The following is a 23,886-nucleotide window of genomic DNA, read 5'->3' as shown; positions in this document are numbered from 1 at the left end:
TGCGTGGGATTGGTAGTGGGCCCCCCACTTACTTTATCTTTTTTTTTGTCAATATTGTTGGCAGTTGTACGTAACTCAAAAAAAAAAAAAAAAAAAAAGTTAATTTACTGTTCACGCTGACTGTGCGCGTGGTGGCTGCGAATCACACGCTGCCACGTGTCACTGTCAGCCAATAGAAAAAAAGAACTGTTTTTTGTAACGATTATATTTTGTAACGGCTATTTTAGCCAAAAATAATTTATAAAAAAAAAAAAAAAAAATCACCAACGGCCATAAAATATTTTTCTCTATAAATAGAGACCAAATTTGCTATATTTCTACACACTTTCAAAATCACTTATTTCTCTCTAAATTCATTAAAATCATTTTCCTCATGAATGGGATGCAAATTTGTGAAAAATTTAAATAATTAAGTGTTAATAAATATTTAAATAATTAACATAAATGAATGAACATTAAAATAAATACATAATAGATGAAGTATATTGGAGAAATAAAATGTGGTGGGGTATAGTGAATAGTAGAAGATAGAGTGGTGAGGAAATTTTTTTTTCCTCATGAATGGGATGCAAATTTGTGAAAAAAAAATCTTATGAGAAAAATGATGTGGAGGAGTAAGAAAATGGTAGAGAAATAGTGGTGAGATTTTTTTTTTTACTCATTAATGGGAGTGCTCTAAGATCAAGTTATATGGCTTATTATGTGGAACAGGCTTCCTACTGCATCTCATTTGGCTAGTAGACTGACTATTCCTAATAGTGGTTGTCATTTTTGTACTGACTCTCAAGTCTCAAGAAGATATTAACATCTCTTTCTACATCTATATAACCTAAATTATTACTCCCTATGGTTGTCTTGTAAAAATATTACGAAATTTCATTAAAATAATATTTAATTACCAACATCAACTTAATTTAACCGTCGTTGGATTGATCATAATGTGTATTTTCATAATATCATTGACTTTTATAAATTTTCCAATAAATGATAAAAGATTTAATGTTTTTTTTCACATAGCTTAGAGAAAGATTTATGCTCTGTTTGTTTTTTACGAAAAACACATTTACTGAAAATAATTTTCCCATTTTTCTTTGTTTATTTTGTTAAGGGTGAAAAACGTAAACTTTTACTGAAAATAAAGGTGGAAAACAACGTAAACTTTCCCTTTGAAAAGAAAAATGCCCCATTTTTCACTCTAATCCCTTACATTTTATTTTCTCTCCCTACTTCTTTTCTTTATAATTTTTTTTTTGTAAGGAAACAAACAAAGGAAAATTGTTTTCTCTTAAAAATTGTTTTCCATGAAAAGTCATTTTCATTTGAAAATGTTTCCGTTGAAACAAATAAAACCTTAGACTATGTTCTGTTCGACTTATTTCAGACAAAATAAGTTCAGATAAATTCAGATAATATAAGTTCGGCAAAAATAAATTTATTTCAAATATTTTCACACAAAAATAAGTTTACTTCAGACAAAATAAGTTTATTTCAAATAAAATATTTTCAGTTAAGTTCAGATGAGTTCAATTAAATTCAGATAGATTAAATTAAATTCAGATAAATTCAGTCAAAATAAACCCACTAAAACAGAACTTTAATGTTTTTCGTATACAACTTTGATGGTAAAATAAAGGAAATTTAGTGAAACACTACCTTTAAGTTTGGTGGTTTTGTGAATTGCTACATTTTAAAAAGGAAATTATATTTTACTACCTTATAAGTTTGGTTTGTTTGACTAACACTACCATTTGCCGTTTTTTGTTAATGTTTTACGTCTTTGGACTCCACTACAACGGTTATTTAAAATGGCAAATGCACAAAATGACAAATGAACAGAGATATTTAAAAGAATAGAAGAAATACACGACGGAAAACATTAACGAAAAACGTCAAATAGTAGTGTTAGTCAAACAAACCAAACTTATAAGGTAGTTAAATTAAAAAAAGTTTTTATAAGATAGCAATTCACAAAACCACCAAACTTAAAGGCAGTGTTTCACAAAATTTCCTAAAATAAAGGTCAAAAACTAAATGCGTTGAAATGAATTAAGTACGGAGTAATTGATTAGAACTCTTTCTAAATGGCGTTAACTAGACCTGTCAAACGGGTCGGTCGGGTCGGGTTGTAAAAAATTATTTCCGGGTTCGGGTTGAATCGGGTCGGTCACTTTCGGGTTCGGGTTTGCAAATGCTTGTTCAAGACCCAGAACTTTCGGGTTCGGGTCGACCCAACGGGTTGAGAGATTTTAAAACGCACATTATATTTTCATTAATTTAGGTGATAAATATACAAAATATGAGCAAAAATTAACAAATTTTCCTACACAAGTTTATATTTAGTCAAATTCAATCATAAAATGGCGTATAATTCAAATTAAAATTATATTACACACAACAATAGTAAAAACAACGTGTTTATTATGCTTAAATTTTCTCATAATCTCATTTTTTAGTATAAATACAATGATTTTCAATCGGTCGGGTCCAAAACGGGTTCGGTCGGGTTTTGACCCATTACATTTCGGGTTGCTCGGGTTCGGATAAAATCGGGTTACGGGTCACAAAATCTTGTTCAGGACCCATTATTTTCGGGTCAGGTTCGGGTCGGTTTTCGGGTCGGGTCGATTTTTGACAGTTCTAGCGTTAACTCATGGAATAAAAATGCCTCCAAGGGTACGTGTATAGTCGCATACCCTTCAAAACGGATTCCTTTTAGGTCGGTGAAGAGAGAAGATTCGTACGGGGAAAGAAAAAAAAAATAACCAATTCAGTCCGATTTCCAGGTCATACTTGTGAGAGTGATTAGAGAGGAAGGATAAGGAAAACCAACAGGTCTTAATGTCTTACACAGTTACACGCAACAAGTGGTATATCATAATCCGTATAATTTTTACCCAATTCTTGTAATTTTTACGGATTACATGTTTTGATTAACGGATTTTTCATGAAATATCCCGAGGTTTATGTTTATTCACCAAATACCTCGTAATTTTATGTATTCACCAAACACTCCTGAAATTTTATTTTCTTGCAGGACTTACCCCTGCCGTTAAGTGGCTGTTATAAACTTTATTTCACCAGATACTTCTGTATTTCATCAACTTTATTTCACCAGATACCCATATGGTTTCTGATATTTTCACCATATGCCCCTATGGTATACAATATTTCACACAATTTAATTTGACAATAAAAGTACAATACAAAATTTGTCCATTTTTTTACAACAAACAACCAGATTTAGCAACCCCTAACAACAATGAGATCAAATGCCAATGCAATTAGATCAAAATACAATCAAAACCCATGCTTAAATGAAACAAGCTTATGAATTTCCAATTCGAATCAAAAAACCCATGCTTAAATGGAGCAAGCTTGTGAATTATTGTTTGAATTGACAGGTTATGGGGCAAAATGGTTGAGGAATGTGGTTGCAGATATTCCACTATGGGGGAAGCCAGCTCCTTCGGTTGCAATTGTTGTTGCAAACAACCATGCCTAAAATGGAAGAAAGACACAATCGTTTGAGGCATAAGGTCGTCAAAGATATGTTGTCTATTGAGTAAATCTTTAGACTGTGTAAAGTCTAAAATGAATAAAGCGGATCCGTAAATAAAAGGCCTGCGTAGAAACTAGTTTTGGAAACATTGGAAGATACGGGCTTGAGGCCCATTGGATGAATTGTAAAGTAATGAACTCCTACTCTAAGAGTTCAAAGGACGACATTATATACAATTCGGTAGCACAAAATTTTATGTTTATCCATCCCCTAGATGTTATTATGTGCTTGCTACAATCGGAAAGAGGTTGAGCGTACGGCTCTTAATGACTCATATCCATATTTTCGGTGGCTTACACTTGATGGGATTCACCTACGTAGGTGTGGAAGTGTGGCCGCTTCCTATGAGAATGGCGATATGGAATATTCTAGAGCACCTATGAGCATATCCAGATCGGACGTGTGGCCAGTATAAGGCGTCACTTTATTCGCGGAGTCAAAATATCATATATATTCATTTGTGTGCTTTAAGTGACGGGTTTCTAACTCCCTATCAAGTTCAATACGAAAGTCACTTGGTAGGAAAGGGATCATAGCTTAAATGTCACTAAGTGTTAATTTAAGTCGAAAGACATTGACACCTATTCAATTGTTTTGTTTTGCCCAAACCAATATCCTTATCTTCTTTATTTCTTTTCACATCTTCGAACCTGTGGGGATTGTTTGAAGTTCTTGTTGGGAAATACAAAAGAAAAGAGTGTAAAAATGTGAATAGTGTTTTTTTCTCACATTGAAAGAATTCTTAATTTCCACTTTGTTTATAATTTGGGTTGAGGGTGTAACTCTTATTTGAGAAAGTGTGAGAGTTGTATGGATGGACAACATAACACACACACGCGCCGGCTGGATCGGGCTCGGGGCTCGCGCCACGGGCCATAGTACTTAGGAATGCGATGCGCGGGCGTGGGGTGGTTATGTGGGCCTTACCTATTCCTTTTGGTACCGGATAGACCTGATCAAAAGGGGGCTGGGCCAAAGCTTTAAAAACCAGCCCGTGTCTCGGGCCGGGCCAAAATTCGGGCCGGTTTTTCCATGCCCAAACCCGCTATTTAGGGCCTAAAACATCGGGCTTTTCGGGTCAATTTTGGGGCCAAATTTATAACTAAAAATGTAGTTTTTTCGTTTCCCAAACCCGTCAAATGTTTTTAGTTTTCGGTCCGGGCCGGGCTGGGCCCTAAAAACGGGCCTAAAAAGGTTGCCCAAACTCGTCAAAATTTGGGCCGGGTCGGGTCGAGCCGGCGGGTCGGGCTGATCTTGATCAGGTCTAGTTCCGAACTATTTTGGTTAATTCCTTGTGATAGGAATCTATATTGATTATGTAACCATTGGATTTAGCCTTAATGATGTCCGTTACAATTTCTATTGCTTTGACCGTTATTGTCTTTGTCTCTTCCTAAGTTTGGTTAAATATAATCAAACTTTGTAGTACACTACACATGAGTTAATGAGTATTTGATCGAGTTTTACTTCACCTAAGACATTGCGTTTTATTACCGGATTTATTATGTGTAAAAAAAAATCACATTTCTTAACAACGTTTAAAAGCATACGAGGTTACAAGGGGTGAAGGAATACTTTTACTAATTTACAAATCTAGTTCCTACTGCATCACATAGTGACATCACAACTAGTAGTTTTAGTATGGAGTACATTTGTTTTAGGGAACATAGAACATCACCAAGTGATTCGAGGACGTTCTTTAACAATAACAACAATAAACTCGAGTTCCAAACTAATTAAAGACCGATTTAACATGAACCGTCCAGCAAACCGTCCATGTAAAGTACCACCTTTCTATTTATTTTTTTGGACCACCACACATCACAACAATAATAACAAATAAAACTCCGAATTCCGGGATCCGATCCAATTGTTTTATGATTACTTGAAGAATCCTTTAGCCATGTCCATCAAACCTGCAGCACCACCACCAGACTCCTTCTTTTCGTCAGCCTCAGGCTTCTTCTCACCACCCTCAACAGGGTGATCAGAGGAGGCGTGAAGGTTGTGAAGATAACCTTCCGCCTTACCAACATACTGTCCAACACCGCTCTTCTCATCGAGGTTCCCGTATTTCTTAGCGGCTTCTAGAACATCTTCAGCAGCTTCAGAAACCTTGGCCTTATCAATCTTGTCACTCTGGTTAGAACAAGCTAACTGTGCTGCCTCGGCTACAGTCTTAGCGCTAGCAACCAAGTCCGATGTTGATGTTGGTTCGCCATAGGCATGGCCGCTCTTAGCAGGAGTTTCTTCTGTTGTTGCTTCGCTAAGGATCTTTGGGGTTTCTTCTGTTGTTGCTTCGCTGTGGCTCTTGGGAATTTCTCCTTCCATGACTTTAGATAATTAACAAAGGGAGATTTTAACAGATTTTGGATAAGTTTATGAGGTGTTTAATTTGTTTTTGGTATAAAGTTGTATGGGATGAAGATGAAGATGAAGATGGTTGGGGAATCGGGATTTAAAGGGGTTGAGTTGTGGGTCCGGGGGAATGTATGGTGGTGTGCAATTCTGGTCCCATCGTCATTCGTGATTGAGTTAATTAGTCGGCCAACCGGCCAAGTCGTTAACTCCTTACCGACAGTGACACAGCCATTATGTATGTGGACGATGATAAAGGTCGCAAGTTGCGACAACATTTAGTTGTCGCAATTTTACGTGTCGCGGTTTAATTGGTACATATAAGCGCCACGTAGGTTATGCGTCATCATAATATTTTTACTATTAATTCAATATTTCTACTACAGAAATTTGTAAATAAGGTAGCCGATATAAATAAGGAAAAAAATTAGAATATTAAGATTTTCCTACCTTTTTTATAACATGTATAATAAAAAATATAAGTTAAATATTTTAATTTCCAATTTAAATCATGACACATAAGCATGCCATGTCATCATTGTGACACGGCTTAAAGGTCGCATGTTGCGACCTTTATCATTTTCGTATGTTTTAAAGCAATTGCGTTTAATTACATACTGCGCGGGTTATCCGTGTATAAAACGAAGTACTCCGTACTTTATTCACCAGAATTGATAAACGCCGCTTGATTTTACTTGGCATAATAACTTTTTTTCTTAAAACAAAAAATTAAATCTCACTTTTATTATTTTCTCTCTACCTTTTTTATACTAATTACGGAGTAGTTTTTTGGCTCGTTCGATAAACAGGCTGATTATAAGAAGAATAACCTTTTTATTTTTTTAAACGAAATAAACTCATTTTATCTGTTTTTTTGTGGTTGTATTTTCCTATCTTTCGCACACTTCATTATTAGTCTTCACATTCATATATTTTCTGTTGATGAAAACATAGTTTTTGTTTTATATAGTATGATGAAAACATAGTTAATCATACATGCTACTACGTATATTACATAAAAATTATGCCAATAGAGGATCTCCTATGTCTCGAATTAAAACTAAATACTTCGTATATCATAAACCATAAAACAGTAAATGAAAACTGTGACGTTTTGGTCAAAATAAGAAGTTGATGCTCATATTTTTAACCTGCTGTAAAATCTTGCTTTTGCCATTAGAATTTAGATGCACCTGAAATCTCTTAAAGAGGTTATATTAATTGTCCCGTTCTCAATGTTACAAAATTCGGCTTATACTCCAGCTTCTTCACGTCACCCCGTGTATTCCACTTTTACGCTTAAAATAGTTGTTTACATCATGTCCATAAAATGTTCGATGAAATGCTTGAACGAAATGTAGACTCTTAATGACTTTCATGACGTCATTATGCCCTCTTATAGTCGTATTAATATTAAATACAAATGACATTTCCATCTCGTAGAACATAAAAATACCCTTGGTTGCACCTAATAATTTTCACCACCTCGAGTCATTAGCATTATTATGTTCATGTTACTCATGACCGTGTATCCATTATGTAGAATCAAATTTGTCTAATTCATCCCGTCCAAACAAATTATCTACTTCACCGTCAAATATGCCGATTGTCATGGATTTCCCAAATTTAGTAGAAATGATATTGAACGCAATTGAACAAAATTCAGAAAAATACTCTAGTGGCTTTAATAACTATTACTTAATAATTAGAAAGATCATTGTAGGAAAACAACAAACCTGCAAACGAACTCAATAAACTCCGTAGCTTTAATTTATCTTTTTTCAAGAAATTAAATGTGTCACAACACTATTATTGTTCGTTAAGAATCTAAATTAACAGATTAAAGAAAAAACTAAAATCCTTAATTAAAATCAGAACCATAGCAAAAATCGGTAGATAGCATAAATCTAGAAACAAATTAGAGCGAAAGATATCATTATGCTTAAAATGGATTAAAAAAAGATAAATATAGGGAAGACAAATTTATCTCAACTAAAATAAGATTATATAAAATCAATTAAGAGAACCCTTGCAACGATTTCGAACAATTTTAGATTTGAAGAAAAAAATGCACCCAGCTTGTAAATTTCTTGGAAAAAAATTATGAAAAGAAGATTAAGATTGTTGTTATGGAGGAATCCGAATGAAAATTGGTTGTGGGTATAAAAACTAATTATATTCATAAACTTCTACCTTTTCAAATTCATCCATTTATAAATTGATTAGTTAATTAATTAATGATTTTAAAATTACTAAAATTCTTTTAATGAAGGAATTAATCAATTTGAATGAAACCGTATGAATTAACTTTGTCATTGATTTTGAAGGTTGAAGGAAGTTAGAGAGATAATGAAGGTGAAACATTTTCCATAAATCTTTGTAGCACATAAATTGTTTTTATTTTTTTTATTGTATAAAAGGAAAGGAGGATGCCACGTGTCATAAGTGGATTTTAAAAATAAAAAGAGGAACAAAGGGAGGATATGCCAAATGTCAACATGTTATGAGTGGTTTGAGTTTTTATTGACTAGGTATTGATTGATTGATTGTTAGACCGCGCGCAAAGGTTGATACTGGTTGTTGGACCGAGCGCATTTATTGAAATCAATCGGTAAAATCAAATTAGCAAATAAGAAAATTGGTTAGGGGAAAAAATCGAGGAAAGGAACTTAGCCAAAAAGAAATAGATCAATTAGACAAGTATTACATGATTCATCGATAGCTACGGAAAATGTTATGATTGAATCCATCTACATAAATATCTATTTCGGTGCAGTATTGAATCCATCTTTTTAATTGTTACCTCGTATAACCATTTACAATATCTCATAAGCCGACTACAACGCAACAAGCCTATTGCTTTGGGGGACCATATCCTTGGAGATCTTATCCTATATCATGAAAAATCTTGTCAGAGGCTATAAGTAGTGTACTATTTCAGGTTGTTCCTCAAAGGCCATCCATCTGCAATTGATTCGATTCCAGTGCCTCGCAGATGGCCCGAGTCCATTTCCAAATCGAACTTCATAAGCTACAACATTCAAATACGGATAACGTAAGACTCTTTCAGATTACATGACATACCTTGTCTTTATGAAGCCACACTTTGCGCCCAAGTGACAACAGCCTAAGTAGATGCTGGTGATCATATAAACGTCAGTGATTTATAAGTGTATACATCGTTTGAATTCAAGCATGGTTTTAAATGTATAATGTGTAAAGCACGAGTTAGTATTGCAAGGTTAATTTTGTATAAGAAGTAGGGTCCTTATTTAAAAGCATATTGAGAACATTCCTTTTCAAGGATGTCATTTGACAATGCGGTTATATGGTTCAGCGTAGCCTAAGATCAAACCGTCTTTTTTTATTTTTTATTATGGAAGCTTTACTTGGATTTCTAGCTTTAGTACTTGCAGGTTACTTGTAAGAAATATCGGTTGCTCGATTCAGGATGAAGTTTAGATGCTTATAGTTCAAGAAGATGAAGGACATTCTTGCAAGAAGAGATGTCAAGGGATGGTAGGGATAGTAAGTGCTACCCTTTGCTGCCTACAAAAAATGCATGATCGTCTCACTTAGTTTTATTTAGCAATGTTTAAGAATACGTTTTATATTGTAAAGATGAGTTTTTTATTTAAGGATATTTACGTTTTTGAATGCCAGAAACAAGTTATTTCAGGAAGTGAAAGCTTCCTTTGGAAGTTATGCCTAAAGAGGCAAATTGCTTTTATTTTCTTGGCAAATTAATCAGGTTAAGAATATGATTGTGTGCCTAATTAATAAACTTTTAGCACTTTTGCATTAAACGACTTAAGTTGAATGTTATGAATCCATGTTTTATCATTTGTATCCGGAGTGGGTTGAGTTCCTTTTGTTTAGAATAGATGTCCAAAATGAATTTAGACTAAGGTGGCCGCACCTTTAGGGGTTGCATACATATCCAGGTTGGAAACAAACCGTACGTAGTTCTGTTATTTTCCCCCTGAGTTATTCTTTTATTAAATTCACCTTGATTTGCGCGAAATTATATCAAAATAATCGAATTGTGTACGGATGTAATCTCCAAGTGTTCGAATTTTCCCGTAAAAGTGCAGGAAAAATTTCGAACTCTTGAGCACGGGCGTTGGAGAAATTCTACGCATAGCTTGCCCCGTGCTATAATTTTCTAGCGCCAGGCGATTGGTACGCGCGATTTTCACAGAACTTGATTTATTTGCACGTCTCATTTCCTAGTTAATTTGCAAATCTGATTAACTTCTTACTGCCAAGTGATTGGTTCTCGGTTTTCAGGTATTTCCGGGTGGAGATTTCTTTTTATTTTTTCATGCGATTTAAGAAAGACATATGTTTATTACTTCGCCTCAAGGAGGGCATTTCCGGGGTTGTAACGTGGTTAAGCTTAGGGTGGAAAAAAGGTTAAGGCTCAAATTTTCCCATTATACCCTTAGTTAATTTGACAACTGGACTTGGTGTTTGATCTTGTTCGGTCCTTTGCAGAAATTCATCATTTTTCATTCATCATTTTTAGATTAAGGGCTTTTGACTTGATCGGTTACTTCACAGTATTCGTGAATTCTTTCTTTTTGGGAATGGTCCTTTTTACTTGATTAGTTCCTTTTTTCTTGTCCATATTATTTTCATAGTGCGTTCCTATCCCCAGGTTCAGATTAGTGCGGGTTGAATAAAAAGGCTCCTTTAGACGAGGTTCAACATGGCTAACAATAAAGTGGATTAATTGTTTAATGGTCAAGGGGAAAGATGTTTTTAAAGGTTGCAAGTTTCCTCTTGTGTTGGTGGATTATATATTTCAGAGATCGTTAAGGTAGACTGAGTGAGCCCCCAGTTGTTTGTCCCGAGAAGATCTTTTATTTTGTGAAGTTAATGGGCTATGATGGGCCCAATTAAGTGAGTGTAAACGCCTACATTTAGCCTCCAGCTAGAAGCGATAAGTTCGATGATGAAACAAAACAATCACTTGGAAAATGCATTCCTAAACAACGAGTGTTCTAAGACATACTGACTCATTTACTCAAACCCTAAGTTTCTATTTATAGTAACTGCTAATTATAGTACATGCCTTCTAAGCGCCTGCTAAAAATAGTAAGCCGTCCGAGATAGATTTGCTTCAACGAAATTTTAATTGCATTCCAATTAAAATTCCAAGTCTTATAGGAATTTTAGTTGTATTCTAGTTAAAATCCTAAGAAAAGATTGAAAAGTATTAAAGAACTAGATTAGATCCCGTGCACGCACGGATTATGATCATTTTTTTACAAAATATTTAACTAAACATCCTCAAACTACTACATAATTATAAATTTTTTGAACATACCATTTAAATTTATTCATCTAATATGCATATTATATATGTGTAATATGCTAATTTGACCGACATATCGAGTGAATATAATTTACATTACTAATGTACCGATTTGACTAAAATATTATCAAAAAATATTTAGCAAAATTATTATTACATGATATCTACTATTGCCATTTATAAACTAATATTTTTTCGATACAAAGATACTCCGTAGTTTGTAAAAAGGGTAGAGAATAAAAATAAAATAAAAAAGATATATATTTTAGGAAAATATTTTAGGCGGAAATTTTTTACACCAGGAAGTGACATGTGTCATTTCTGGAGTCTTTTTTAGTATAAAGTAATAGATAGGTTCTAATCGCATTCCGAACGAATTCCTAGAATCCTAAAAAAATATAGAAACAAGATTAAAAGAGTTTTGATAAAATTAGAAAACAAGGACTAAAAAAGTTTAATACGCCAAAAAACCGAATTTAAATCAGAAAAGCTGAGGGAAACATATGGAAATAGATTTGTGCGTAAGAAATGTCTTGCGCACAGGGCCCATCGCAGATAATCACTCGCGCCAAAGTTCATACACAACAATATTCTCACGCGACGATCCTAATTTAATTCAAACTCAAGTGCTGAACAAATCTGGCGCTAACACCTGGGCGTGAGACATTTCTCACGCCCAGGTGCCACACTAAATGTTCTTTGCACCTAAATGCTTTTCAGCGCATCTCAAATTCTAACAATTCTCATCTTAAACGACGCCTATTTCCTATAAATAGGGCCTCAAATTGGCCGATTATAATAAATAATAAATAATAAATAAATAAATAATAATTAATTAATAATAAATAATAAATAATAAATATAAATAATAAATATAAATAATAAATAATAAATAATTAAATATTAATAATTAGTAATCTCTAGTTAATTAATTTTTTTAACTAATAACTAAATAATAAATAATAAATAACTACTCCGTATGTAACTATATAATAAATAATAATAAACTGTAATTAATTACTAAATAATTATAATAAATGATGAATATTAATAATAATTCATAATTAATAATAAATATTAAATAATTAAATAATTAATAATTGATAACTAATAATCCGTAATTAATTACTAAAAATAATAGTAAATAATAAACTATAGTAATTAATAATAAATAATCAGTTATATATAATTAATAATAATAATATAAATATAAATATAAGTAATAAGTAATATAATAATATAAATAATAAATAATAATAATCATATTATTATTATTAAGTTAAATTGAATTGAATTAACTTGAACTAAACTAAACTGAACTGAACTGAATGTAACTGAACTGAACTGAATACCTCTGAGCTGAACTGAACTGAACTGAATACCCCTGAACTGAACTGAACTGAAACTAAACTGCGAAATAAGTGCTGAAATCGAAATTAAGCAAAAAAAAAAGAAAAAAAAGAATAGGGTTTAAGTTAAATAAGATTTGATAAGGTTCTACGAGTTCAAATAAGATTACATTTGACTTCAAGTAAAATCGTAGAGGTTTCCTTGTTTCGAATACTTTCGAAAGAATAGTTGTAGGAGGAGTTCATCCAACCATTCCCGCAGTTCGACTTCTCCGCTTCGAAAATCTTTCCTTCTTCATGCTCCATTTCCGTACATTCCCTGTCACCCCTACCCTGGTATCTCTCTCTTCTCTGTATTTCTGTTAAATTTGTTGAATTTTGATTTTTTAATCCGGAGGTAAATAGATAATCAACATAAATTTGTAATTTAGAACTGAATTGGTCGTCCTCTATCAATATTTTGAACCTGGAATCACAGGAAGCAATAATTCCAATGTGTTGCTTTTCATGCTTTATTTCCAGAAATGGGATTTGACAATTGAAATTTGAACCAGGGAAAACTGTGTTCACCTAGGCCTCTCAAAAGCTCTAATTGCCCAAGATTTTCCATGGTTTCGAGGGAGAACGACGACCAGAAAATGAAGATACCGCATGTTATGACGGTGGCGGGATCGGATTCCGGTGCGGGCGCGGGAATACAGGCAGACTTGAAGGCGTGTGCTGCCCTTGGGGTTTATTGTTCTACTGTGATCACTGCTGTTACTGCTCAGAACACTGTCGGGGTTCAGGTATATTGTTTATCTTCCCACATTCAATACCCAGATAACTTACATTCAGTCGGTTTTGATATGTTATAATATAAATAGGATGTAAATTTTGGCATGTTGGATTGTGTCATGAAGAGAATTTGAACAAGGGCCTGTAAAAAATTCAGTTTTTTACATTTAGATCAAGGGTATTTGGGATTATAATTTATAAATTTTCTGTGATGGTAAGTCGAGGATTAAGTGAGTTTTTTTTTTTTGCAAATGTAACGGTAAGGCTGCATAAATTTAACCATAGGTATTATCCATTCCGCCCCCCTAGGTGGTTTTCTTAGAAGTCTTGATGTAATGGTGGTATTCTGAAGAAACATATGATAAAGTACATCATGAAAAACTCATCAGTAGAGTCTTAGTGAAGAGGAAGAAAACGACACTAGATTTTCATCTTGGAGCTTATTGACCCTTGTAAAAATCTTAGAAGTTTAGTCCTAGGTATTTATGTATACCATATGAAATGCTAATACTTGAGAGAGGAGCCTAAGGTACCGATCTTGATCTGACATCACCAGAAGGTCACCTATAGGCACCTAGAGCATACAATATACAGGGATTAACCTATATTTATGTCCTTGTGGGTTCCGTAACACTTTGATCCTTACGTTCTTGTTGTTGTGGTGGTCCCTCCAACTTATAGTCACTGGCAAACAATAAACGGATGGAAAAAAGGAGAGGCAGATGGTTGACTGTTGGATTGGGATTGGTGTCCGTGGCATACAGTTGTAGCTCGCACAGTTTTGAAGTTTGAAGTACCTCACTTGATGAGTTTTCTGTGAAGGTTGAAGATTACTCATGGTCTTGAGTTAGCATGTAGTAAGAGGATTTGATAAAGTATATAGAAAAATTTTATGTGGTGGTCCCTCCAACTTATAGAAAACTTTTATATATACGGGGAAAACTTTTATATATGTAGTAAGAGGATTTGATAAAGATTACTCATGGTTTTGGAGTGTGCATGGAAAATCTCTGCAATCTACCCAAAGCTGGAAAAAGAAAAGGCTTCTATTGAGAGAGTAATAGAGTTTTTGGATTAAAGGGTCTACATATCACGAGTTATGGAAGGTGTGCAACTGTGCATAATAGCTTTGCAACTTTATCCAAATTGCACTGTTACAATTTAATTTAATGGAGATTGTTCTTTGTGGTCCAGGCTGTGGAGCGTTAGGGGACTGAAGCTCTTACTTATTCTGTGGTTGTGTTCCTGTTATCCTAGTTGTTTTACTAGTGGTTGATTTAATTGCTGACCAACACTCTTGGGATTATAAGAAACTATGATTTAGTATTGTCGGTGCTAATTATCTTGTATATTAATTTGATGGTGAGCTTTTTGCAAACTTTGATGATTTAAATGGGAAATGTTTGGCTTGTCTTATAGGGTGTTAACATATTGCCAGAAGACTTTGTGGCTGAGCAAATGAAGTCTGTGCTTTCAGATATGGAGGTTGATGTGGTAAGTCAGTTGGGGATTTCTGAATCCTTCATGTGGAAATATGGTCTTTCTCTCAAGAGGCATACAAGTGGTATTTGTTAGGTTTTGCTTAGCTGTTAATTTATGCACAGTTTGTTGACTCCTTCAACTTAACATGTTCTTGTCTCTCGTGATGAATAAATGTCTTTCTGTCAATGTATTCTAATTATATGGCGTGGCATTCATCAGTTAAATGCTTCAAAAAAACTTCGAAGAATGTCGCATTATCACTTTGTGGATTTGGTTTCCTTTTGATTTCCCTGTTGGTACTTGGTACATATCAATTAATCAGTTGTTCTGCATTCATTTTGAAAATTATACTGTTTTGAACCATTTCAAGAACTACTCGTGGTAAATCTCAAATATATTGAAAGATTTTGCATCAATGTATGTAAAACCAAGTGAAAAGCTTTAGATGAAGTCTGAACATTTTCCTGTTAAATGTCATTTGATTTAATTTAGTGTAGGAGAGCATAGGTGTTGGAACTAGATATTTTATGCCAAATCCCGACTTGTGCTCGTGTAACTTGAATGAGTCGGTCACTTTTGATCTCTTGATGCCCCCTTCCCCCTACCCCTCAGCTTTCACCCCTTTCTTTGCACTTATTCATCTATTGATATTCTGGAAGCGTACATTCCTACAACAAGTCCTGTTTCACATCCCCAGACAGTAAGTTTTCTGTAATTATTTGAAATTTCTTAGGTGAAAACGGGTATGCTTCCTTCTGTTGGTATGGTCAAGGTCCTCCTCCAGTCTATCAAGGAGTATTCAGTTCAAGGTATGTACGAGTGTCTCTGGATTCAATGACGCCTAGTTTTAGCTGCAGTTGTGAATTGTGAGCTGAGTTAATCATGTTATTGAAGGAAGCTTTGGTGGTGGATCCTGTGATGGTAGCGACCAGTGGAGATGTGCTTGCCGGTTCGTCTGTTCTACCTGTATTCAGGTACATGTAACAGCAATATGGTGTATTGTTTTCTTGGTGAAATTAATATGATTCAATGTCTACGTGTGATGTATAGTCAACTTTGATTCTAGAAATAGGAAAACAGAATATTGTTCAGTGTGGAAACTCATAAAACAACGAAGTGGTAATATCAAATAGAATCTGTTAACTGTATGGTCGCAAAAGAGGCTAATATGGAAGGTATAAATGTAGCACTGTCTGCTTTGCCACTGGATGTACCAGCTAAAAGTGAATCTTTCAAGTTTTGTGGCTCACTGGCTTGAGTGACTATTTCTTCCTTTTTATCAAGGCTTTAGTGTTGATGTCGTGTCAGTCAATATTTCATAGAATAATTTCCCTTTTTTACCACATTTTTATGAATGCAGAATTTCTTTCGAATTTGGATGTTTTTCTTATAATTATGTTTTCATTATAATTGTTTTCTTTGAGGATTCACTTCTTGGTAATCGTACTTGCTACCCCCTTCTCTTAATTAACTTCTTTTTAATAAAAAATATAACTTAGGGAAGAGTTGCTTCCTATGGCTGATTTGGTGACACCAAATCTAAAAGAGGCATCAATTTTGCTTGGGGGAATGCACCTGGAAACAGTTGCTGACATGCGGTCTGCTGCAAAATTGATACATGATATGGGTCCGCGGTAATAGCTTTTAATATCTTTGATTTTCTTTTCTTTACTTTGCTTACTACTCCCTCCGTCTCTTTTTGTTTTTTACGTTTGTTATTTTGCACGCGTTTTAACGACTAATAATGTGCATTGAGATTCTTGTAAGTTTTTTATGTAAACGAGGAAAATTACGTTTATTTATAGTGTTTTCACTCTTATCAAAATTCTGATATTGGGAAAATGAGAACAAGTTAATGTCCCAATGGAAAAGTGTAAGAAATTAAATTACCCAATGAATTTAATTGGTTAAAATAATAACTGGACACAAATTTTGATAGAAAATTAAATCATTTATGTGATAATATAAAAGGAAATGTACAGAACATTTTGGGACACCCAAAAGGGAAAACGTAAAGAACAAAAAGAGACGGAGGGAGTAGTTGATAAGATATTTTGATAATAATCAAATATTTGTCACTTGTGTCTGGTATCTGTGACTACCTTGAGTGTGGAAATTAAAAGTTGGTGTGCTTTCAATTGGAGCTACAGAAGTTGATGTAGTTTTTTCAACGAGGTGATAAGTGAAGACAGGAGGGAGATGATAGAATTGTGTCAAAATTGAAAATTATGGAGAAGAGATCTTCATACTGTGGAGTAAACACTATTTTAAGGGTTTTGTTTTGTGACTCCCGTCATGGTGGAGAAGTGGCTAATTGCCCCTTTGACCTTGATTGGTTATTAATTCCCTTCTTGAACGTCTGATGATTGCAATTTGGCCTCTTAAAACTCATGTGGTTAATTTACACTTTATCCGTTTCTTAATAATTACAACATATGGTTTGGCCCACAATTTCAGGAGGGCTAGTACGTGAAACATGAAAAGTAGTACAACAGTGTAAAAATGGGACAAATAGGTCAATATTATTGTTCAATCAAAAGGATTTTGGATAGGGTTCTTTTTCATTTTTCATTTTTTTATTTTTATAATTGGCTAGGATGCGGACCATGAGGGGAGGAGAAACAATAAAACAATGGTGAAATCTTGCTATATTAGGCAGTGTTCCAATAATTTTAGGAACAGAGGGAGTATACATATAGAACAACTGGAATGTGAAAACCAATCATGAGCTGCCAGTTTGCCACATAAACATCAACCCCGCCTCCGGGTATGTAATGAATGACCGTCTCAAAATATAATGGCCGATCTTTGGGATACTTATATTGGTGACAAGACGGCTTTTATTTTTGGCAGAAACTTAAAAACTAGTAATCAAAAGAATGTGATCATTATCAATACTCCCTTTGTTTATTATTAATTATTCCATTTTGACTTTTCATGTTTTCCAATACACAAATAAAAGTTCTAAAAGGTCGGATTTTGAATATACACTTTGAGACAGATCAAATATTTGATTAATAGCATTTTTTTTACAGTTACATTAGTAGATTGTTATGGTCAGAGTAAGAAAAGTGAATGGTGCAAAAGTTGAAGTGGGACAATTAACAATGAACGGAGGGAGTATGTCAATTTGCCACTTTGTCGTTTGCATAAGTTTGCTGAATGAAAATCCTTAGATGTGTGCATTGGCGTTTCCCTACTTTATATTGAACAAACTTGTACTCTTGTATATCCTATAAATAAACATGAATTGATGAGTAACAAGATATCCAATGAAAGGTGTAGACTTCTATATATTTTCCAAGTTGAAAACACAATTGTGTGTATGAACGGATGCTTCTGTGTACATACGTACATACATACATGTAACTATGTATATATGTACATGTATATAACCTAGTAGTACTTGGTGTAGTTGGTATGGGTTTCACCTTATGACATTAAGGTCATATGTTGGATCCCTACCATGTTGTTCTTTGGGGGTGGGGATTCCCGTCTGACTTGTGTAGTTGGGTTACTAGCAAGAGGTCCTGGTCTAGTAGGATCGTCCTTCTTTCCAAACGGAAAATAAACAAATAAAAATGTGTATTGATTATGTCCATATGCATTGGTGTGTAGAAGAGTGAGTCAGCGTGCATACGTATGTGTGTATGTACACATTCATGTGTAATGTGTTATCTTCCTTTTTCTCATTTCAAATTCAGAGTCATGATACAATACTTGTTGGAGGCCACTAGGCATTAATTATGTGATCCTTTTAACTTCTTGGTGCAGTTGTTACTAAGGCTTAGATGTGGGTAATTGACTTCTCTTGTTTTCGTCTTATAGCTTTACTAATTCTGTGTTAGAGAATTTTTAACAAGACATTTCTATGATTTGAGTGTTGGTTTTTATTGATAAAAACATTTTCTTGCTGTTTGTTTGTATTTTGAAGTTATGTAGATCCTCGTTCTTTTATATTTGTAGTTTATCACATTCCTGAGAAGCTGGTAAAATAGAATGGTTTATCTTGAGCTGTTTTATTTTTCTGTTTAAGGTGAAACTTATTAGATGCATCAGGTTTACATGTTAACCCAGACCAATCATATATTTATAATTTAATATGTATCTGCCCCATATTTTCCCAGGTGGGCTAACTTTGTAAAAGGTTTGATCAATAGGTTTCTTGGGTGATGTTCACATGATGTTCTTCATGCATGTAATAATTTTGCATGCTATTGTTGATATTTATTTGTTGCCACAAAGGATTTTTTAAGAAACCATCACTATGTGGAGATGAGCCTTTGGTTAGTAGTTAAGATTGAGGCATGTATAATGAGTTTGACTATTCTTTGAAGAAGTGCTGCTGAAAAAGAATGGGGAGAAAATAGAGGGATGGATATCATTTCAAATTAAAAAAGATTTGTGAACGGTTGTATATTTATGTTCTTGATGAAGAATAGAAGCTCTGGAGGTTTTTCTGCTAATAATAATACTTTTTTGTTGTTTCAGAAATGTGCTTGTGAAAGGTGGCGATCTCCCTGCCTCAATGGATGCAATTGATGTATTCTATGATGGTATGCTGACCATGTCCTTTTCTCTGTGGTATTTCACCTTTCTTTGTCAGGTTATGCAGCTTTTGACTATTTTAAAGAAATATATGTACAGGAGAAAATGTGTATGAATTAAGCTCGGCACGCATTAGTACCCGCAATACTCACGGAACTGGTTGCACATTGGCATCAAGTATTGCAGCTGAGTTAGCGAAAGGTTTACCGATGCTTTCAGCTGTTAAGGTGATTGCTTTTTCAAATTTGTCTCAGTTTGTAAACATTGTGTATGGGGAGACTGTTCTGTTTGCCATTATCTGTGATCAATTCTGGATGATTTTTGGTCATTAGGTTCTTAAATTTACTGTTTTATAGATTCATTTTGGCAGGCAGTAAAGGGGATTATGGTAATGGATTTTATTAAAAAGTCTCATGCCAACGTCCATATAGAACTCCAGTCATAAATACCATATCTCTATTATATAAGGAACTCCTGAGGTGGCGTCAAATTTGGGAGTTCCTTTTTACCCTTCATTAAGCAAATTAAAATTACAAGCTTTGAAAGAAAAATAATATAATTTATAAATATTACTTCTATAGACAATTAGCTTGGACGCCGTGGAGTACTTATTTTCAATAATATTGTTATTCGATTATTTTGTTTGAATGAATTTTATTGACGCACGCAACACGTGCATATAGGACTAGTTTTATTTGAGAAGAACGGTGGTAATGGGAACTTGTAAAGAAAAAGTGATATTTGGCAGTGGATAAACATTGCAGTGACAATGACATTGGACTTTCCTTACATAAATACACAGGAGTACATATTTATTACAATTACTGTCCATTACCAATTGTTATCATTTATTATTGCCTACCAAACAGACCATTAAAGAGGATAATGATCTGGGTCTTGGAAATCCTCATTGTCAACTTATGGCTTTCTGCAATCCCCTGATGAAGTGGGAGGTGAAGAACAAGGAAGACAATCTAGAAGGAACCGATGATGGGTTTCTTGGGTTGCTTGTTTGGTCAATTGTAATGTGTAATGTTTTCTGCTGTTTGCCTATCATTAATCATTTCAAGGATCCTAACTTTTGGTATTTGCGGATTATATATTCTCTCCATTTTCTCTGCAGATTGCCAAAAAATTTGTTGATGCTGCCTTAAATTACGGAAAAGATATGGCTATTGGTAGAGGGCGTCATGGCCCCTTTGATCACTTGTTGAAGCTTAAAGTCTGCAGATCAGTTGCACCTCGTGCTTTCAGTCCATCAGATCTTTTCCTTTATGCTGTTACAGATTCTGGGATGAATGAGAAGTGGGGCCGTTCTATTACAGAAGCTGTAAAAGCGGCTATAGAAGGAGGGGCAACCATTGTTCAGCTCAGGTATGTTTTTTATATCTTATGCATTCACTTTATCCTTTTCGCTTCTTGAGTGGATCTTTTGAGTTGCTTGTCAAGAAACTAGTTTGAAGTAAGTTGCAGCTTGAGGGAAATAATCCTATTCTATACTTGGAAATTGCGTTGATTTATTAAACTAATTATAAATGGAATGTTTCATAACATTTGGTGTTACTTCTGACTAGTACTGCAAGAATAATCCTTTACAATATTTCTGGTTCATTTTGTATTCAATGATGAGATAGTTACTCGAGCTGGTAGAGCCCTGGTTTCCAATATATTTCACTTTTCACTAGCGGAAACATGAGTAGTCCAAATTATTAAAGAATTTCAGTTTAGAAAGTTCAGAACTCAGAACTTCAGAATGATGCTAGATATTTTTGCAACCAGTCGCCATGGCAAAGTAGATGATATTTTGCGTCGCAGAGAGTGATTCGTTCTCGAAGGACATGCTTGGCTATTTGCTACTGAGTGTAATTGTTATCTCTAACCTGTAAAATTGTTTGGTGGGTTGTATTTCACTATTTCTTTGTGGAACTTGCTTTAAATTGAGAATTGTCATCGAACATTAATGTGAACTCTGAAGAAAAAATTAAGAATTAATCACCTTACTTTGTCATCTTAGGGTTTCTACATCAAATCAACTGTATCTGTATCTATGAGGGATGTAGTGATTTCCGAACTTTTTCTGAACACCCACACAATTACACAGATCAGAAACTGAACAGTGGTTACGCGTGAAAATTGGATGTAACAACTAACAAGAGCCTACTTCAGAAGTCGGAATTTCCCTTAATAATCCCAGTCATTGAAGTTTTTATCAAAATTAAACGCATAATGTGAAGCTGCACTAGGCTGTAGCTCTACTCTTGTTCTTTACTCTTCTCCAGCTCATCACTTTCTCTAGTTCCTCTACTCCTCCCACCATTGGTTACTCTCACAACAAAACCATTTATGGGTGATGAGGGAGCTCTTCATTTTTTGTCTGGTGCTTTCTAGCCGAGTTCAAAGAGAAGGGGTAAAATGGCATGCTAATGGCCAAGGCTTTAGTATTAAAAAATTAAAAATAAATAAATTCTAGTGATGGATTTTTTTTAAATATAGTTAAATTGCTTTTTGACAATAAAAGAATAAATCTCTATTTGGAGAAGATTACCCAAAAATGTGGAAAGGATGGATCATGTGGGTGCAGTAGCGTAGAACACTTCACTAGTTAGGAAATCTGAGGGTAATAGTAGATTTAGGATTATCTCACTTTCAAAATGGCCAAAAGTAATTCGTATTTATGTCTGTCCAATTCTCCAACAAAAGAACATCCAAACAGAGAACGGGGTTCCTTTTTCAATTTTGCAAAGGATGTTCTTGGTTTTTCAGACAGTGTCACTAACTGTCATAGGTCTTAACATTGTAACGAAGGATGGAATTTCAACATGAAATTGCTGAAAGATAGTTGATGATTTATAAGTGTGATGGATGAAATGAAAGACTTGAGAACTACAATAACAAATTAAGAGCTAGGGGAAGAGACCTTTTTTGGGGTCTGCTACACTAATGCTATAGGTCTACAATTTTCTATCCAGGGCCATATCTCTGGGATCTTTGGTGGGGTCAGCTCCAATATGATTACATCCCGTCTCCTCTTAAAAACCTCTGTATACCTAATGCTTTCACCCTATCACAGGTCCACAGGACATCTGAGTTCCTCCTCTCGGCATGCCATTCAATTCTTGTATTTGTGTACACAAATTCTATTCTTCCTGATATGCTATAAATTTGCTTGCAAAACGTTTGGACTTCATATACTGACAATGAGCTTTTCTTAACTCCTCTTTTCACTTTTTGGGAATGAAGAATTGCTTCTAATTGTCCATTTCTAGAAAAATGTTCGGTTGTGCATCATAAAGGCCGATAAGTAGCTCCTTGGTTTCATATGTTTTCTGATTTGTGTTTAAATTATACCTTGTTGCTCTCGACTTCAGAAACATGTTCAGGTATTTAACGTTATTGTCAAACAGTGGACCTGTATCTCCTTTCTGCTTCTTGTCTATCTTTCCTTTTCCTCTTTGTTGCTTTGACGTTGCCACTTGCTTACTGTACTGACGATACTGTTCCATTCAAAATTTGCTACAAATATGTGCAAGCTGATTAAAACTAAAGTCCATTAATTTTTTTTGGTACTTAACAGGGAGAAGAATTTGGAAACCAGGGAGTTCCTTGAAGCAGCCAAGGAGTGTGTCAGCATTTGCCATTCGAAAGGAGTTCCTATCTTGATAAATGACAGAGTTGATGTAGCTCTGGCTTCTGATGCAGATGGCGTGCATGTTGGCCAGTCTGACATGCCAGTATCTCTTGTACGTTCTCTTCTAGGACCTGAAAAAATTATTGGCATTTCATGTAAGACTCCGGAACAAGCTCATGAAGCATGGGTCAATGGGGCTGATTACATTGGTTCTGGAGGTGTCTTTCCAACCAACACTAAAGCAAATAATCGGACCATTGGCTTGGATGGCCTGAAAGAGGTCTGCTTGGCATCAAAACTACCCGTGGTTGCAATTGGTGGTATTGGCGCGTCCAATGCTCAATCTGTTATGGAAGTTGATGCTCCAAATTTGGAAGGTGTTGCTGTTGTTTCAGCCCTTTTTAATGCCGAATGTGTTTCTTCGGCAACTAAACAGTTACATGCAAATCTAAAGCAGGCTGTACGAACAAGAAGTTAGGGAAACAAGGGTCGCCATGGAAATGTTCATCTTTCTGAGTGTTTTTTGTAATCTGAGAATGCAGGTGTGTTTGCTCATGATTTATTAAATTCTGCTAATCTGCCATTGATAATGGATTCAATGCTAGTTGTTACATTGAGGAATGGTAGACATTCATTAGGCACGGCCGTGCGAATTAAAATAAGGGTGGGTTTTTACACTTTTACAGACCTGCTGTAAACTGATTTCTTGGAAAAATATGCTTTGGTATATTATAGTTATGCAGATATGTGCTTTCTTATCCATTTATTTTTAATCAAAATATCCGAAGTTCGAGTTCAAGGACATCCTCAATTCTCCCTAGAACTCCCTTGATAGCGATATCATATGCAGCTTCAGTTGTCTTCA

General features: G+C 34.6%; 2 protein-coding genes across 3 annotated transcripts; one reads left to right on the top strand and one right to left on the bottom strand.

Annotated features, from left to right (window-relative positions):
- Positions 1-5,057: 5,057 nt before the first annotated feature.
- LOC110798106 (nodulin-related protein 1) lies at positions 5,058-5,999 on the bottom strand. The gene has a single exon (XM_022003249.2). It carries the CDS (start codon positions 5,888-5,890, stop codon positions 5,441-5,443), a length of 450 nt encoding a protein of 149 aa, XP_021858941.1. The 5' UTR covers positions 5,891-5,999; the 3' UTR covers positions 5,058-5,440.
- A 6,750-nt stretch (positions 6,000-12,749) lies between these two features.
- LOC110798103 (thiamine biosynthetic bifunctional enzyme TH1, chloroplastic) lies at positions 12,750-23,781 on the top strand. Of its 2 annotated transcripts, XM_022003246.2 has the most exons (10): positions 12,751-12,922; positions 13,141-13,374; positions 14,783-14,857; positions 15,579-15,654; positions 15,744-15,819; positions 16,345-16,479; positions 19,337-19,401; positions 19,493-19,620; positions 20,517-20,767; positions 22,968-23,781. In XM_022003246.2, the coding sequence occupies exons 1-10, from the start codon at positions 12,884-12,886 to the stop codon at positions 23,497-23,499; spliced, it is 1,611 nt and encodes a 536-aa protein (XP_021858938.2). In that variant the 5' UTR covers positions 12,751-12,883; the 3' UTR covers positions 23,500-23,781. The 2 variants fall into 2 exon arrangements, with proteins under 2 accessions (XP_056693508.1, XP_021858938.2); XM_056837530.1 differs by lacking the exon at positions 16,345-16,479 and having other exon boundaries at positions 12,750-12,922.
- Positions 23,782-23,886: the final 105 nt, after the last annotated feature.

Source organism: Spinacia oleracea, chromosome 2 (genome assembly GCF_020520425.1).
Source record: "Spinacia oleracea cultivar Varoflay chromosome 2, BTI_SOV_V1, whole genome shotgun sequence".
Lineage (NCBI taxonomy): Eukaryota > Viridiplantae > Streptophyta > Magnoliopsida > Caryophyllales > Amaranthaceae > Spinacia > Spinacia oleracea.
Note: the sequence above shows the minus strand (reverse complement) of the source record. Positions and strands in the feature narration are given on the sequence as shown.

Coding starts and splice junctions, on each gene's coding strand:
- LOC110798106 (XM_022003249.2), bottom strand. CDS start 5,890: ATGGAAGGAGAAATTCCCAAGAGCCACAGCGAAGCAACAACAGAAGAA.
- LOC110798103 (XM_022003246.2), top strand. CDS start 12,884: ATGCTCCATTTCCGTACATTCCCTGTCACCCCTACCCTG. Junction 19,621..20,516: donor CGATGCTTTCAGCTGTTAAG/GTGATTGCTTTT, acceptor TTTTCTCTGCAG/ATTGCCAAAAAATTTGTTGA. Junction 20,768..22,967: donor GCAACCATTGTTCAGCTCAG/GTATGTTTTTTA, acceptor GGTACTTAACAG/GGAGAAGAATTTGGAAACCA.